The 18013-nt window shown below is 41.4% G+C and overlaps 1 protein-coding gene across 2 annotated transcripts in view; it reads left to right on the top strand.

Annotated features, from left to right (window-relative positions):
- LOC137369191 (protein prune homolog 2-like) overlaps positions 1-18013 on the top strand; it is a 558836-nt gene that overhangs the window by 118211 nt on the left and 422612 nt on the right. For both annotated transcript variants that reach the window (XM_068029990.1, XM_068029989.1), the window contains exons 2-4: positions 4319-4423; positions 8069-8271; positions 15320-15504. In XM_068029990.1, the coding sequence (XP_067886091.1) occupies positions 4319-4423; positions 8069-8271; positions 15320-15504 (493 nt within the window). The remainder of the gene's footprint in view (positions 1-4318; positions 4424-8068; positions 8272-15319; positions 15505-18013) is intronic.

Genomic DNA, 18013 nt, shown 5'->3' with positions numbered 1-18013 from the left:
CGAACAGATCTAGCAATGCAAAACTGGACATCCATGAGGCGCTGTGGGCCATCAGTAGCAGCAGAATTGTACTCAACCACAATCTGTAACCTCATTGCCTGGCATATCCCCCACTGTACCATTACCATCAAGCCAGGAGACCAACCCTGGTTCAATGAAGAGTGCAGGAGGGCATACCTCAAAATCAGGTGTCAAACTGGTGAAGCTACAACACAGGACGACTTGCATGCCAAACTGCATAAGCAGCATGCAATAGACAGAGCTAGGCGATCCCATAACCAACGGATCAGATCTAATCTCTGCAGTCCTGCCACATCCAGTCATGAATGGTGGTGGACAATTAAACAACTAACTGGAGGAGGTGGCTTCACAAATATCCCCATCCTCAATGATGGGGGAGCCTAGCACATCAGTGCGAAAGATAAGGCAGAAGCATTTGCAACAATCTTCAGCCAGAAGTGCCGAGTTGATGATCCAGCTTGGCCTCCTCCTGAAGTCCCCAGCATCACAGATGCCGGACTTCAGCCAATTCGATTCACTCCACGTGATATCAAGAAACAACTGAAAGCACTGGATATTGCAAAGGCTGTGGGTCCTGACAATATTCCGGCAATAGTACTGACCACTTGTGCTCCAGAACTTGCCGCACCCCTCGCCAAGCTGTTCCAGTACAGCTACAACACTGGCATCTACCTGGCAATGTGGAAAATTGCCCATGTATGTCCTGTATACAACAAGCAGGACAAGTCCAACCTGGCCAATACCGCCCCATCAGTCTACTCTCAATCATCAGTAAAGTGATGGAAGGTGTCATCAACAGTGTCATCAAGCAGCACTTGCTTAGCAATAAACTGCTCGGGGATGCTCAGTTTGGGTTCCGCCAGGGCCACTCAACTCCTGACCTCGTTACAGCCTTGGTTCAAACATGGACAAAACAGCTGAACTCGAGGTGAGGGGAGAGTGACTGCCCTTGACATCAAGGCAGCATTTGACTAAGTATGGCATCAAGGAGCCCTAGCAAAACTGAAGTAAATGGGAATCAGGGGGAAAACTCTCTCTGCTGGTTGGAGTCATACCAAGCACAAAGGAAGATGGCTGGGGTTGTTGGAAGTCAATCATCTGAGCTCCAGGACATCACTGCAGAAGTTCCTCAGGGTAGTGTATTAGGCCCAACCATCTTCAGCTGCTTCATCAATGACCTTCCTTCAATCCTAAGGTCAGAAGTGAGGATGTTCGCTGATGATTGCACCATGTTCAGCACCATTCGCGACTCCTCAAATACTGAAGCAATCCATGTAGAAATGCAGCAAGACCTGGACAATATCCAGGCTTGGGCTGATAAGTGGCAAGTAATATTCATGCCACACAAGTGCCAAGCAATGACCATCTCCAACAAGAGAGAATCTAACCATCTCCCCTTGACATTCAATGGCATTACCATTGCTGAATCCCCCTATCAGCATCCTCGGGGCTACCATTGACCAGAAACTGAACTGGAGTAGCCATATAAATACCGTGGCTGCAAGAGCAGGTCAGAGGCTCGGAATCCTGCGGCGAGTAACTCACCTCCTGACTCCCCAAAGCCTGTCCACCATCTACAAGGCACAAGTCAGGAGTGTGTTGGAATACTCTCCACTTGCCTGAATGGGTGCAGCTCAAGAAGCTCGACACCATCCAGAACAAAGCAGCCCACTTGATTGGCACACCATGCACAAACATTCACTCCCTCCACCACCGACGCACAGTGGCAGCAGTGTGTACCATCTACAAGATGCACTGCAGCAACGCACCGAGGTTCCTTAGACAGCACCTTCCAAACCCGCCACCTCTACCAACTAGAAGGACAAGAGCAGCAGATGTGTGGGAACATCACCACCTGCAAGTTCCCGACGAAGTCACACACCATCCTGACTTGGAACTATATCGTCGTTCCTTCGCAGTCACTGGGTCAAAATCGTGGAACTCCCTTCCTAACAGCACTGTGGGTGTACCTACCCCACATGGACTGCAGCAGTTCAAGAAGGCAGCTCACCACCACCTTCTCAAGGGCAATTAGGGATGGGCAATAAATGCTGGCATAGCCAGTGATGCCCACATCCCATGAATGAATAAAAAAAAGACATTAGTTTGAAAAGCGGATATCAAATCTATTATTGTGCTGAATTTTGCTGTGCTGCTCCTGTGACATTAACTTCATTGGTGTTGAGATTAATGTTGATTTTAGAGTCATTGGTTATGCTGTTACTAACTCAGTTATCAATATCTTCCACTGTACTTATTTCCAACAGATAGCTGATTTACAGTTCGATTGGAGATATTTTCTCTTTATCCTTTTCTAAATCCATTTTCATTTAATTTTGGTATATGTGTGCAGTGATGTGCTTGAAAAACATACAACTTCACACTGCTTTTTCCACACGTTTTTGACACTTAACAGAAACAAAGTTGCATGGCGAGAGAGAGATGCACGCACTTTGGTCTGTGAAAAATAGGGGATCAACTAGTTTGAAATATATATTATCTTTAATGAATGTAGGCAAGCGGTTGATTAGTTATCCACACTGATAAACTTGGAAATTACTCTATGGTTGTTTCAAGGTCTGTTTAGACCACATCTGGAGTACTATATTTCGTTTTGGATACGGCACCTCAGGAATGATATGTTGGATGCAGGTTCACCAGAATTATACTGAAAAGAAAAAATAAATTAGTTTTAGAATTATACTAGGGCAAAAAGGGTTAATTTACGGGGAAAAGTTACATAAGCTAAACTTGTGTTCCCTTGAGTGTAAAAGATTAAGAGGTGATCTAATTTTTTTAATTTGTTTTTTTATGGGGATGTGGGTGTCGCTGGCCAGGCCAGCATTCATTGCCCATCCCCAATTGCCCACAAGAAGGTGGCGGTGAGGTGCCTTCTTGAACCGCTGCAGTCCATGTGGGGTAGGTACACCTATAATGCTGTTAGGAAGGGAGTTCCAGGATTTTGACCCAACGACGGTGAAGGAACAGCGATATAGTTCCAAGTCAGGATGGTGTGTGTCTTGGAGGGGAACTTGCACTTGAGGTGATTAAGATGATTAAAGGGTTTTATAGGTAGTTGGAGGGAAATTCCTCTGGCAGGGAAGTCCAGAACAAGAGGATATAACCTTAAAATTAGAACTCAGCCACTAAATGTGATGTCAAGAAGCAAAAGGTAGTGGAAATCTGGAATTCTCTTCCCCCAAAAAGATGTTGAGGCTAGCTCTGTTGAAAAGTTCAAAACAAAAATTGATAGTTTTTTTTTGGTTAGGTTAGGGTATGGAACCAAGGTGGGTGAATGGATTAAGCTGCAAATCACCCTTGATTTAATTGTATGTTGCAGCAGGCTCAAGTGTCTGAATGGCCTACTTCTGTTTCTATGTAAATATCAAACAGTTTGGAATATTTGGTCAGGTTGAATTCCATATTTAGAAGGAATCAACCCAATACAAAAATGGATGTAATTCAAGTCACCATACCAAATTTCCTCCCTAAATTAGCTGAGAAAGAGGGAGGGACATGAATCCCAGAACTTAAAATCTGTCATCATGGAAAAAACAACATTTGTAGTCGGAAAGATAAATAGATGTTATGTATGCAGAGGCACATTCACCCTTTGCAAACAGGTTTTTTATGAGATAGGTTAAGTAAGTTAGAAGTGCCTGAATTGAATCTGCTGCGAATCACTGAATTTGGAATTCATATCACTACTTAATCTTAATAACAATCATGCTCATATGTTTTGGATAACTCATATAATTGTGTGCTTATCAGATAAACTAACTTGCAAGACTATTCAAGAAGAGAATAAAAGACTTTGTTCAAAAACTTGTAAATTGAAATGGGTGTGTTTTTTTTTTTGTTAGTATATTCTCTGTTTGGTTTTAGCCAGAAAATAAAGTATAGACAGAAATTTGGGCTTGATCATCTACTTGTGTCAAGCTAGATTCTGTTCAATCACAAATTATACAAATTGAACTAATTATAAGGGATTTGACTCAGTTTATTTTAGTCTATCCACAATTGATAAAAGTGTTTGTCATTTTAGTATGATATCCTTTGGTGCACTTGCAGAGCTGAAGGGTAAAATGTACTGTCTGAATGTATTTGTTCTCTCCAGTCTTCACAATTTCCTAGTAGCTGGTAAGTATCTGATCTACGTAATTCTGTGAAATACATTAAAAAATCAATTAAATCCATTACGGGTAATGTATTGCATATAGTTTGTGAGTATTTATATAACAGATATAAAATTGGACCTGATTATATCCTGTTGACTTGGCAATCTGTTTTTTTTCAGATCAGTAGAAATGATCTACCCAGGGTTCATGCTGTACTTGGAGACAGAGAATGTGACCTGGAATCTGCAGTTTCAGCTTTAGCCTACGCTTACTTCCTTTATAAGGTACAGAAATTGTATAAAATACAGGGACAGTTTTGTATGTTCATTTTCTATAAATCAAAAAGCCATTGTATGTATGTCTTATCTTCTTATCTTTGGCCTCCTTGTCTCGGGAGACAATGGATAAGCGCCTGGAGGCGGTCAGTGGTTTGTGGAGCAGCGCCTGGAGTGACTATAAAGGCCAATTCTAGAGTGACAGACTCTACCACAGGTGCTGCAGGTAAAATTGGTTGTCGGGGCTGTTACACAGTTGGCTCTCCCCTTGCGCTTCTGTCTTTTTTCCTGCCAACTGCTAAGTCTCTTTGACTCGCCACGCTTTAGCCCCGCCTTTATGGCTGCCCGCCAGCTCTGGCGATCGCTGGCAACTGACTCCCACGACTTGTGATCAATGTCACAGGACTTCATGTCGCGTTTGCAGACGCCTTTAAAGCGGAGACATGGACAGCCGATGGGTCTGATATCAGTGACGAGCTCGCTGTATAATGTGTCCTTGGGGATCCTGCCATCTTCCATGCGGCTCACGTGGCCAAGCCATCTCAAGCGCCGCTGACTCAGTAGGGTGTATAAGCTGGGGATGTTGGCCGCCTCAAGGACTTCTGTGTTGGAGATATGGTCCTGCCACCTGATGCCAAGGATTCTCCAGAGGCAGCGAAGGTGGAATGAATTGAGACGTTGCTCTTGGCTGACATACTTTGTCCAGGCCTCACGGTACTGAGGACACAGGCTTGATACACGCGGACTTTTGTGTTCCGTGTCAATGCACCATTTTCCCACACTCTCTTGGCCAGTCTGGACATAGCAGTGGAAGCTTTTCCCGTGCGCTTGTTGATTTCTGCATCGAGAGACAGGTTACTGGTGATAGTTGAGCCTAGGTAGGTGAACTCTTGAAACACTTCCAGAGCGTGGTCGCCGATATTGATGGATGGAGCATTTCTGACGTCCTGTCCCATGATGTTCGTTTTCTTGAGGCTGATAGTTGGGCCAAATTCGTTGCAGGCAGCCGCAAACCTGTCGATGAGATTCTGCAGACACTCTTCAGTGTGAGATGTTAATGCAGCATCGTCAGCAAAGAGAAGTTCCCTGATGAGGACTTTCCATACTTTGGTCTTCGCTCTTAGACGGGCAAGGTTGAACAACCTGCCACCTGGTCTTGCGTGGAGGAAAATTCCTTCTTCAGAAGACTTGAACACATGTGAGAGCAGCAGGGAAAAGAAAATCCCAAACAGTGTAGGTGCGAGAACACAGCCCTGTTTCATGCCACTCAGGATAGGAAAGGGGTCTGATGAGGTGCTGCTATGCTGAATTGTGCCTTTCATATTGTCATGGAATGAGGTGATGATACTTAGTAGCTTTGGTGGACATCCGATCTTTTCTAGTAGTCTGAAGAGATCACAACTGCTGACGAGGTCAAAGGCTTTGGTGAGATCAATGAAAGCAATGTAGAGGGGCATCTGTTGTTCGTGGCATTTCTCCTGTAGCTGACGTATGTATGTATGTATGCATACAAAAATAGGAGATTATGCTGCAAGCACGAGTGATGAACTACAAAGTGAAGCTAACTGATCATCTGCACTGCAGTGCATAAATGATAGTTGGGTTTTCCAATGTTAGGAACGTTTTCAGCAGCTAGCTTCTGGTTGCTATTTGAGGCCTGTTTAAAAGGCTGTTGCACAGAATGTAAGGCATTAACTAACACATGCAATTGCATGTGAGCTACATTGAAATTAGTTTCTGAAATTTTGCATTCTTTTTAATGGATTGCAGATGTGGAAGGGAGCTCTTAAAGGAGGAAAGGTTTTTCTAGCATATTTTGGAGACTTGTTTTTAAGCTCGCCCTTTTATGTTTAGAACTTGTAAGAAAGAAAGAACTGGTATTTATATCGGGTTTTTCCTTTGTATAGATGCAACTCCTTTCCATCCTTCCCTCCTCAAGCTCTTAAGCTGCATCAAATGTGATGGTGGTTGTTCTGCTGGTTGCAAACATTGATGAGAGGGATGCAGGATGCTGCAGGGTGCTCGCTTGTTCTCAGCTACAAGCAGGCTGCTCTTCCAGATCTAGAATGACAGACGAGGAACACCTGTTACACTGCTAACTTTGACAGATGCCTTCAAATAACGTTTGCATTGTTAGATACTTTGCCATTGCTTGATATGTGAAGAGCAGGATGATAGTAGTCCTGAGCTTCAGGGAGATTTGCAGCCTTATTTGCTCTATTCCCTTCATACTCTTGTAGGGAAGGATGCTCGGGGTGGCCTCCTCAAATTGAGTTATGGCTCTTATTTCACTTAAACTCTGCTCCATTTTCTGCACTCATATAAAGCCTTGATGTTACAAGTTTGGAGAAAACATATTGTGGAAGATGAGTGCTTAATCTTCAGTTCTCCTTTGCATCAGTAATTGATCATGCAGCTACATTGTGATATTTTTGTGTGCGTCCCTCAGAGGGTGTCAATGTGCCAAGGATTTTAACTAATGTTACACCTGAATTAGGTATCTGTGCCCTGCTGAAGTATGGAGGTGTGTGATAAGCAATGATGAAACTATAATGTTGTGTGAGGGCTTCGCATATGCAGCAGTACATGTGCAGTAGGTTGACAGGTAGCACTTTGCAACCTGCATATTTGGGTCATTTACCTGGTAAATACTACTATTGGGTAATTGTATCTTGGCATTTTTTAAAGGATTTGTCATTTTGACATCTTTCCTAGGTTCTCTGGGTACATTACAGAACTTTGCATTAACTGTCACATCTTGACACAGGGGAGGCAATGGCATCGTGGAAATTTCACTGAACTAGTAATCCAGAGGCCCAGGCTTGTGCTCTGGGGGCATGAGTTCAAATCCCACCATGGCAGATGGTGAAATTTGAATTCAATTAATAAATCTGGAACTAAAAACAAAAGCTAGTCTAATGGTGCCCATGAAACCATTGTCGATTGTTGTAAAGACCCACTATATTTCATTAATGTCCTTTAGGGAAGGAAGTCTGCCATCCTTACCAGGTCTGGCTAACATGTGACTCCAGACCCACAGCAGTATGGTTGACTCTTAAATACCCTATGAAATGGCCCAGCAAGCCATTCAGTTCAAGAGCAATTAGAGATGGGGAATAAATGTTGCCCAAGCCAGCGACGCCCACATCCCATGAACGAATAAATAAAAAAGACACCAGTACCACTACTCTCCTTTTGGGAGGGTGTCCTGGGATGCCAGACAAGAATTCAGGTGCAGAGACCAGTGTGCAATGTACGATTTATTGTCTATTTATTAATAGTGTGGGATTCTGACATTTACGCTTAAATTCCTGATGTGCATTCATGTCACTTGAGCATATGCGCCCAAAGCACTAGTTGGTGATATCTACCCCATTCTCATTTAGCTTGTTGAATAAATATCAGTTGGATCCTAATGTTTTCACATGCATGTTAAAACTGTAACATGCACTGTGTGAATGTAGAAATAAATGTATTCACTGGTGTAAAATATTAACCTGTGTATTGCTGCATGATTGGTTTATAATTTTCTGAGTGGAAATTTTTAGCGTTATAAAACTTTAAGGATTTTAGAGATTTATTTTGAGAAAGTATATTTATATTTTTTAGATTTAAAATGTTGCTCCAGCTAAATTCTGCATATTTTCTCTTCAGACCCATCCAACAGATCATCTTTATGTGCCTGTTCTGAATATACGAAGATCAGAATTTCCTCTTCGCACTGAAGTTGTGTTTATTTTACAACAGCTGAATATTTCAGATTCTTCTTTAATATTCAGAGATGAAATTGATCTTCATTTGCTTAACAGAGAAGGGAAACTGACTTTAACACTTGTTGATCACAATATGCTGACAAGGTACAGTGATTACAAATTCTAATTTTTTTATTTTTTATTCATTTATGGGTATCGCTCATTAAGCCAGCATTTATTGCCCATCCCTAATTGCCCTTGAGAAGGTGGTGGTGAGCTGCCTTCTTGAACCGCTGCAGTCCATTTGGGGTAGGTATACCCACAGCGCTGTTAAGAAGGGAGTTCCAGGATTTTGACCCAGCGACAGTGAAGGAACGGCGATATAGTTCCAAGTCAGGACGGTGTGTGACTTGGAGGGGAACTTGCAGGTGGTGGTGTTCCCATGCATTTGCTGCCCTTGTCCTTCTAGTTGGTAGAGGTCGCGGGTTTGGAAGTTGCTGTCTAAGGATTGCGGGTTTGGAAGGTGCTGTCTCAGCATTCCAAGCATTGTAATGAAACATGAGTTAATTTTGACATTAGCTATATCTGGAGCTTTTGGGATAGTTTTTTTTCAGCCTGTTGACTATAAATCTAGTCCTTCAACTGGAGAGGAAGGTCTGGGTTTTTAACAGAACTAGATGACTGAGGATGGAAAGTGAGTCTGGGAACTGTTCCTGCTGGATTCTGCTTATTTTTGCAGCTCTCAGCTTTCCAGCTGGAAGTAATGGGAAGGTTTATTGTAATCATATTTCGATGATGGAAGTACTGCACCCAATGCATGTACTACCATTTGTGTCATAGTAATGCTGGACATTAGTTGAGCATGATGAAAACCCTTGAATCCTCCTAGCCCACAGTGCTGTAAAGGCATTTACCTCATAGATTAAACCCTTCTCATAAGAACATAAGAAATAGGAGCAGGAGTGGACCAGATGTCCTGTTGAGCCTGCTCCACCATTCAATATGACTGTGGCTGATCTTGGACTTCAACTCCACTTTCCTGCTCGTTCCCCATTTCCCTTAATTACCTGAGAGACCAAAAATCTGTTTTCACACCCTTTTGAGTGAAGAAGGTTCTCTTATCGCAGTCCTACTATGATCGTCCCCTTATCCTGTGCCCCTGTGTTTTAGATTCCTCAGCCAGTGGAAAGAACCTTTCAGTGTCTACCCTGTCAAGCCCCTTCAGAAACTTGTAAGTTTCAGTGAGATCACCTTTCATTCTTCTAAATTCCAGAGAATATAGACCCAATTTATTCAACATCTCATCACAGGACAACCCTCTCGTCCCAGGGACCAATCTAGTGAACTGTCGCTGTACTGCTTCCAATGCAAGTATATCCTTCCTTAACAATGAAGACTAAAATTGCACACAGTATTCCAGGTGTACAATTGCAGCAAGACTTCTTGCAACAAAGGCCAACATGCTATTTGCCTTCCTAATTACTTGCTGTACCTGCATGCTGACTTCTGTGTTCCTTGTACGAGCACACCCAAGTCTCTCTGAATATCAACTTTTACAAAAGTATTTTGCTCTTTTGTTCTTATGACCAAAATAAATAACCTCACACTTCCCCACATTATGCTGTATCTGTCATTTTGTTGCCCACTCACTTAATCTGTCTATATCTCTTTGCAGTTGCTTTGTGCCTTCCTCACAGCTTGCATTCCCACCTAACTCAATCAGCAGCAAACTTAGATACATTACTGTCACTCTCTTTGTCTAAGTCATTAATATAGATTGTAAATAGCTAAGGCCCCAGCACTGATGCTTGTGGCACTCCATTAGTCACAGCCTGCAAACTTGAACATGCCCTATTTATGCCTACTCTTTCCTTCCTGCCCATTAACCAATCCTCTTCTTACTGCTTCTTCTTTGGCCTCCTTGTCTCGAGAGACAATGGGTAAGTGCCAAGAGGTGGTCAGTGGTTTGTGGAGCAGAGCCTGGAGTGGCTATAAAGGCCAATTCTAGAGTGACAGACTCTTCCACAGGTGCTGCAGATAAAATTGGTTGGGGCTGTTGCACAGTTGGCTCTCTCCTTGCACTTCTGTCTTTTTTCCTGCCAACTGCTAAGTCTCTTCGACTCGCCACTCTTTAGCCCTGCCTTTACGGCTGTCTGCCAGCTCTGGCGATCACTGGCAACTGACTCCCACGACTTGTGGTCAATGTCACAGGACTTCATGTCACATTTGCAGACGTCTTTAAAGCGGAGACATGGATGGCCGGTGGGTCTGATGCCAGTGACGAGCTCGCTGTACAATGCGTCCTTGGGGAACCTGCCATCTTCCATGCGGCTCACATCGCCAAGCCATCTCAAGCGCTGCTGGCTCAGTAGGGTGTATATGCTGGGAAAGTTGGCTGCCTTGAGGACTTCTGCATTGGAGATATGGTCCTGCCACCTGATGCCAAGGATTCTCCGGAGGCAGCGAAGATGGAATGAGTTGCGACGTCACTCTTGGCTGACATACATTGTCCAGGCCTCGCTGCCATAGAGCAAGGTACAGAGGACACAGGCTTGATACAATCGGACATTCGTGTTCCGTGTCAGTGCGCCATTTTCCTATACCCTCTTGGCCAGTCTGAACATGACAGTGGATGCCTTTCCCCTGCGCTTGATTTCTGCATCAAGAGACAGGTTGCTAGTGATAGTTGAGCCTAGGTAGGTGAACTCTTGAACCACTTCCAGAGCGTGTTCTCCGATATTGATGGATGGAGCATTGCTGACGTCCTGTTCCGTGATGTTCGTTTTCTTGAGGCTGTTGGTTAGGCCAAATTCGTTGCAGGCAGTCACAATCCTGTTGATGAGTCTCTGCAGACACTCTTCTGTGTGGGATGTTAATGCAGCATCATCAGCAAAGAGGAGTTCCCTGATGAGGACATTCCGTACTTTGGTCTTCGCTCTAAGACAGGCAAGATTGAACAACCTGCCATCTGATCTTGTGTGATCTTCCTGCCCATTAACCAATCTTCTATCCATGCTAAAATATTATCCCCAACTCCATGAGCCCTTTTCTTGCCTATTAACCTTTTGTGTGGCATCTTATTGAATGCCTTTTGGAAATCCAGATGTATTACACCTACTGGTTCCCCTTTATGTACTCTACTAATTACATCCTCACAAAATGCTAATAAATTTGTCAAACATGATTTTCTTTTCGTAAAACCATGTTGACTTTGCCTGATCATACTATGATTTTCTAAGTGAATTGTTAAGACTTCTTTAGTAATAGATTTCAGCACTTTCCCGACAACTAATGTCAGGCTAACTGGCCTGTAGTTCCATATTTTCCCTCTCCCTCCTTTCTTGAATAGCAGTGCTCCATTTGCTAGCTTCCAATCTGTTGTGACCATTCCAAAATCCAGGGGAATTTGGAAAATCATATCTAGTGCATCCTTCCAGCTTTCACGCTGCCAGGAAAACTTGCCGACTGAGGTTAAAAATAGAATCACTGTTCAAAGGAAGGCACATATTTTAACTCTAAAATTAATGAAATTATCAACCCGCCTCCTGAGAATGGATTGATTGCTTGCCCCTCATCCTGCCTCTGCTAAAATTATAAGGGGAGGGTTGGTTTCCTGTTTCAGAGTTTAGCTTTATAACCTCTCACGTGAACAAAACCTGCCTGATTTTGCCAGTTAAAATTACCCCGAGTCTTTGTCTGCTTACTTGTTCCCTTGAAATTACCTTAAAATTGAAAATTACTATTTTAAAATTTTGTACATCTAATCTGTTGAAAGAGATGCAAACTACCTATTAGGAGCTTGTCCTTATTGGAATTGAAGTTGACAATGGAATTATTTTAATAATGAAAAAGAAGTTCACTCTTTTGCATAAGTGTAAAGGTCAGAAAGATAAATTTAGAGTATTTGGAGTTTTTTAACATTAAAAAAAAGACAAATTCAGTGGGGAAAATGTGGACCCCAAAAACCTGGATAAATTCAGAGAAAATGAATAAAAATCAATACTTATTTGTAACATTAAAAACTAAGGGGCTTATAAAAGGCAAAGCTAAGCTAAATGATAATTCACAATTATGTTCAGAGTCCACAGACAGCTTTATTGAAATGGAATAGTGGTTAATATGATTGGTGAAATTAGAAAGTATAACTTAAAATAATCATCTGGAAAGGAGCAAAACACAGACATAGCACACTTAACCAATGTGGAAGAAAAAAACCTCTGGCACCCTGATGATCACAATATGCACAATAGGCTTGATATCCATGATAAACACAAGAAATTTTATATTAAAGATTCAGTACTGTGACAGCTTAATGGGGCTGGTGAAATGAGCTTCTGATCTTTCGTGTTAGGGGATGCAATTTTCAACTGTAATTTACTATGGGGACATTCTATCTCTGATATATGCCATCAGGGGAGATATCCATTTCCCTTGGTGCACTGGATCTTTGAGCATTATGGGAATGAGAAATGGGGCCGCACCCAATTCCTATGGTGAAGCATCTATATTCTCTTGTAGTATGAGGAAAATTTTATACTGGCCATTGTAGAGAGTTGAGAGCGGATTTCGAATTTAACTTCATGGAGAGCTGTATTTTGAATGCCCATTAAGGTTCTGTCATCCTTTTATGGGTTACTCTGCCAAATTCACTAATTATATCAGAAGAGAAGCTTGTGGTAGCTAAATATGTTGTTCTAAACGTTAAAGAGTTAGCTCAATATTTTGTGTGACAATATTGATACCTGAATAAAGCACTAAGCTGTTGAATGCATTTTTCTGGGTTATCCATTTATATCTGATACTCATTGTTCCATTTGAGCTCCTTTCACCTTTATTTACTCTAAATGTTCCAGTCTTATTTATTAGATCACTCTCATAACCGAGTCCCAGCTTCTAAGAAAATATGTTCACTACCCTTACTGTGTAAGTAAAATGTAATGTGTCCAAGTCAATTATATGAAAACCCTGATTTTGAAACCATTTTTAAGCTGCTGGCATTATCCTTATGCCTTCACATGATCCAGCTACATTTCACTAAACAATATAATGCCACATGGGACCTCACCTGTAGTTTATTTAATACATTTGCTTAATAGATTTAATGAAAAAGCAAAGACATAACTATATATTATAAATAGTAAAATGTGTGCACAGCATATTTACATTAAAACGTTTATCATCTACTCCTTGAAAGGAAAACAACATAGATTTATGAATTGACATTCTACTCTCTTTCCTTTATAAGCAATTATTATATCTGTATCTCCCTTTCTTGTCTCCTCACAAACTAGTTGAAACGTGTCAGCCATTCTATGCCGAATTCAGTTTGTTTAGTTTGGCTCTCCTCAAAGGGCTGTTTTCTCCTTTTTATAGTACTGAATCCATGACCAAGCCTTGACAGAAATTCCAAGCTACCAGCCTCATTTAAAAAAATAAAAGACTCCCATAATCAAAACTGTCAATTACAAATTCAATATATTCAAAAAAAATCTTGTTAGACGTTCTCTCAATTCTTTACAAAGGTGACCATAACAATAACAACCACAAACTTTACAATATTGTATTAATTATGGATTGAAGCTGTGTTGGTATCTGATTTAAAGGGACAACTAACAGACCAAAACAAGACAGGACTGCTTTATAATTCTCAATATAATACATTCTATGGCAATATTAATATGCAATAAAACTGTACCGTTGAGTGCATTTCTCTGAGCAGATATTTTGCTCTTAATATGACAGTACCCATCGAGATTTTATTTTACATGTGTCGAATTCTGTTGGTTCCTTTGTGCAGGAGACACTGCTCTCAAAGAGCACGAGTACGAATTGCAACTATTTGAGCTTGTATTTATGGACTTCAGATCTGTACTTCTGTTTGCTTGAATTGTAAGGATTTAGCACAGCTGTGAGTTGAATTTGAATTGAAGTTGCCTGCATGTTTGTCTATATTGCAAAACCCTCCATCATGTTTCACATAGCTTGGTAGTAATCGTTTTGGAGTACTAGATAGCAATAGACTTGGGTCAGCTCTTCTGTTGACCCATCTAGTCATAATGGAGTGGTATTTGCGATAATTCTGAGCAAATTGATGCCTTAGACTACCCTGTCCTCTTGCATGATGATGGAGGAAATATAGTGGCAGGGGAAACAAAATAGCTTGTTTTAAAAAAAAATCAAAAATACACATCATGAAATGAAAGAGCTTATAAGGGCTTCTTTAAATCAATAACTCTCTCGATGTTTAAGCATGCTGTTCTCTTCTGGATCCTTTCCATTATTTTGATTACGAGGATAGAGACTGCTGATTTGATGAGCCAAGCGACATTTGATTTCTCAAGTATTTCTGCACTTCTGAAGCTTTTAACTGAACAGTGAAAGGTCTGACCTTTTTGGATAACATTGTGGTTCCTGCTGCCTCCTTTATAAAAAAAAATGTTTGCCAATTAAGTATGGATGTAGGTGTGTAAGGCTTATGGATTATCTACATTTTTGCAAATTACTGAAACCACTAAAGGTAAGGTTTCCACATCAATAAATCAACTGAGTAGGAATATATTTAGTGCAAAAGTGATCTTTAGTGAAGTGAAATGCCTAGATTAATAAAGTACTGCCAGCACAAAATGCCATTTAGGTAATAGTTTGGTTCATTAGGTTACCTGAAGTGCTGCACGTTTGTAACAAAGCCGAGCAATATTTAAAAGGAAAAAAATATATAATTTGATACAGGCTTAATAGGAAAACTGTTGATATATTGGTACTACACTTAACCAATTTAATTCCCATTAGTGATCTAATTTATTTTCTGTGAGTTAAAGGCAGCTAATTTAAACCAATAATGTTATAAGCCACAAATAATTATGCTGAAATAATTTGATTGAAATATTTTAATATTTGAATTTATTGTTAAAAATCACACTGATTACAGCTATAGGGCCGATCCAGTTAGCATGTGTTCTTGAACCCAGAACCATTTTACGCATGAATGCAATTTGGAGAATTGAGGCTATATCATTAGAGTAATATTTGTGATTTATGCTTCCATCCAGTGAGTCTTAAGAGTCTAAACTTTGGGACCAAAGTTTTGCTGAGTTATCTCTTATATTCCTAATTTTTAACTGTTGCAATTCTAATGGAACAGAAATTAAACAACAAGTATGTATGGAAGAATGTGCACATATAGCATTACATATAATGCCTTATTGTCTTTTAGTGATGACAAAGCTCTTGAAGCAGCGGTTGTCAAAATAATTGATCACCATGAACAAGAGCCACAACATTCTACTCAGTGTGAAATTGTCCTGGAGCAGGTGGGATCCTGCACTGCTCTAATAGTTTCAGAAATCCTTCAAAAAGCTCCAGAGTTGCTCAACCATCAACTAACACATCTTTTCAGAGGTAAGAATGTGCATGTCCATTTGTGATCTTGATCACATGTGCGCTCGCACACGCACATACATACGCACACACTTAAAGGATGCTTGTGGAAGGAGGACTATCATTGGACCACCTAGACCAATATGAATCAATGATATATATGTCATTATTTATACATTATGTGCTAAATTATGATTTTGATGTGTAGGCCAGTATCCATGAAGTTAAACGTTACCTTCTTGTATCTTTTAAAAACATGGCTGCGTTTGTTGACAACGCTACCACTAGGTGGAGCTGCAGTGGCACATGCGCAAATACAGCTTGGGGGGGGCGGGGGTGGGGGGGGGAGCCCTGTAAATTTCTCCTTTTCAGATATATATCAAAGTTGCCATTGAATAGGCTTCCACCACTGTTTTAAACAGTGCATTCCAAATCACAACTACTTGTGTGCAAAAATAAAGTTGTTTCTTGTTGCTTCTAGCTGGAACCTCTAAAATCTCCTCTTAACCTTCTATGCTGCTGAGAGAACCATCGCAGTTTCTCTACATGATCCAAAGTACTTCATACCGGGTACCATTCTAATAAATTTCCTCTGCACTCTCTTGCCATCCTTCCCAAAGTGTGGTGCCCAGAATTGATCAATACTCTTGCTGAGATTTGACCAGTGTTTTTAGAAAGATTTAGGATATGGGCAGCAGAGTTTTGGATGAGCTTAGATTTATGGAGAGTGAAAGATGGGTGCTGAAATCGTAGCCTTATGTACTCCGTTTCTTCATGACTGGTGTGTATTGATAGTCATTAATAGTGATGAAGTCAGTGGCAGAGTCAGGGCTGTGCAACCCATGTAATTTCACAGTCAGGTACCCCCCAAGCAGATCCAGGCCTTAAGCTGGGAATTTGCAAGGTAAACCCTGCCCCTGCAGCCTTGAACCTCCTCACTGAGTGGTTGTATGTTCTGACAAGCACTACTGAAAGATGGGGTCCGATCCAGTTGGGAAGATATAAATGATACAGTAGTTCTTGCATTTGTGTATCAGCTTATGTTGAAACACTAACACTTTACACAATTAATATTTTTGAAACACAATGACAGTTAGTATGTAGACAGCAGTGCAGCCATTCCGCACCAACCATGTCTTAAAAATTGCAATGAGATAAATAACCAGAATCTCTCCTTTGGTGCTATTAGTTGAGGAAGGAATGTTGATCAGGACATCAGGAGTACTTCCTGTTCTTCTAATTGTGCCACCTGCATAGAGAGATGGGGACCTTTGTTTAGCATCTTGTCTGACAGACTTATTACAACAATGGAGCAGTCCGCAGTACCACACTGGAATGTCAGCCTAGATAATGTGCTTACACCCTGGTGTGGAAATCAAAAGACGAAAGTGCAGTCAACCGAGTTGAACTAACACGCAAAATAGCATCAGCACTTTCAGGTGTCTGCACTCTGGGAAATTGAATTTTGTCAAGATAGCTCCATATCTTTGAAAGGTGATACATGCTTATTTTCTTTGGTAAGGAGCAGCTGCTACTTGACAAGCAATGCTCTGCCTATCATATTGCTTCATCTGTAATGTGGTGAAGGTGAATTGGAATATTGCCATTAATCATAGTTCAGCTATGTTAAATGAAATCTCTTACCTCTGTTAAATTTTTCACAGTACAGATTATAATCTGTACTGTCAGCAACCCTGCTTCTGAAGCTGCTTTGAAAGATGACCTTATCTCACATATTTATAGGCAGAGCACTTTAAATCATTATCCCTGCATCCATGATCACTGAAAATTCTGTTACAATCAACATGTTGGTTAATAACCCTTGTTTAGATGGTGCCAGCTTTTTCTGGTGAGTGCAGTATTTAAAATATAGATCTGCTAGTGCACTGCCGTACCTTGAAAGTTTTTTGCAGTAACCTGTACACACACATTATCCTCCAGAGATACATCAGATCTGTCATGCATCTGATCCAGGCACCCCAATCCTGACGCATTAGGCAGAATTCTATCTAAAAAGACCTGCTCGCAGAGGGGCAGCCACTAATGGATTGGGAACCCGTCTGATTTAGTAGTGGACTTTGATGTGGCTCTTTAACTCAACCACAGCATTAGCATCCTGCTTCCAGGTTTCGTGACCAATCAGAGAGGGCAGATGGGACAATGCACCAAATTTGTCAAAGCAATTAAGGATTTCTAGTGAAAGGGATCCCAGCAGGGGTAGAATCATTGAACTGTGTATTGATTTCCATGGCTTCAGCAACCACTGGAATGGAGAGGAGACCTGGGAAGCCTGCTGCCTGGGTCTTGGACTCTTCCTGGAAGTCCTGCTGTGGGATCTGAGGGACTAGAGTGAGTTGAAGTTTCCCAAGGACAGGAGGAAGAGGCCAGCCTGTCAAACCAAGTAGGCATGGATGGAAGTGGCCAAGGAAGTGAGCAGCAGGAGTGTGGTTCCTCGAACCTGGATATCCTGCCCCAAGAGGTTCAAGGACCTCAGGAGGGCAGGAAAGGTGAGTGGCATAATACTTTCAGG

Source organism: Heterodontus francisci, chromosome 4 (assembly GCF_036365525.1).
Source record: "Heterodontus francisci isolate sHetFra1 chromosome 4, sHetFra1.hap1, whole genome shotgun sequence".
Lineage (NCBI taxonomy): Eukaryota > Metazoa > Chordata > Chondrichthyes > Heterodontiformes > Heterodontidae > Heterodontus > Heterodontus francisci.
Note: the sequence above shows the minus strand (reverse complement) of the source record. Positions and strands in the feature narration are given on the sequence as shown.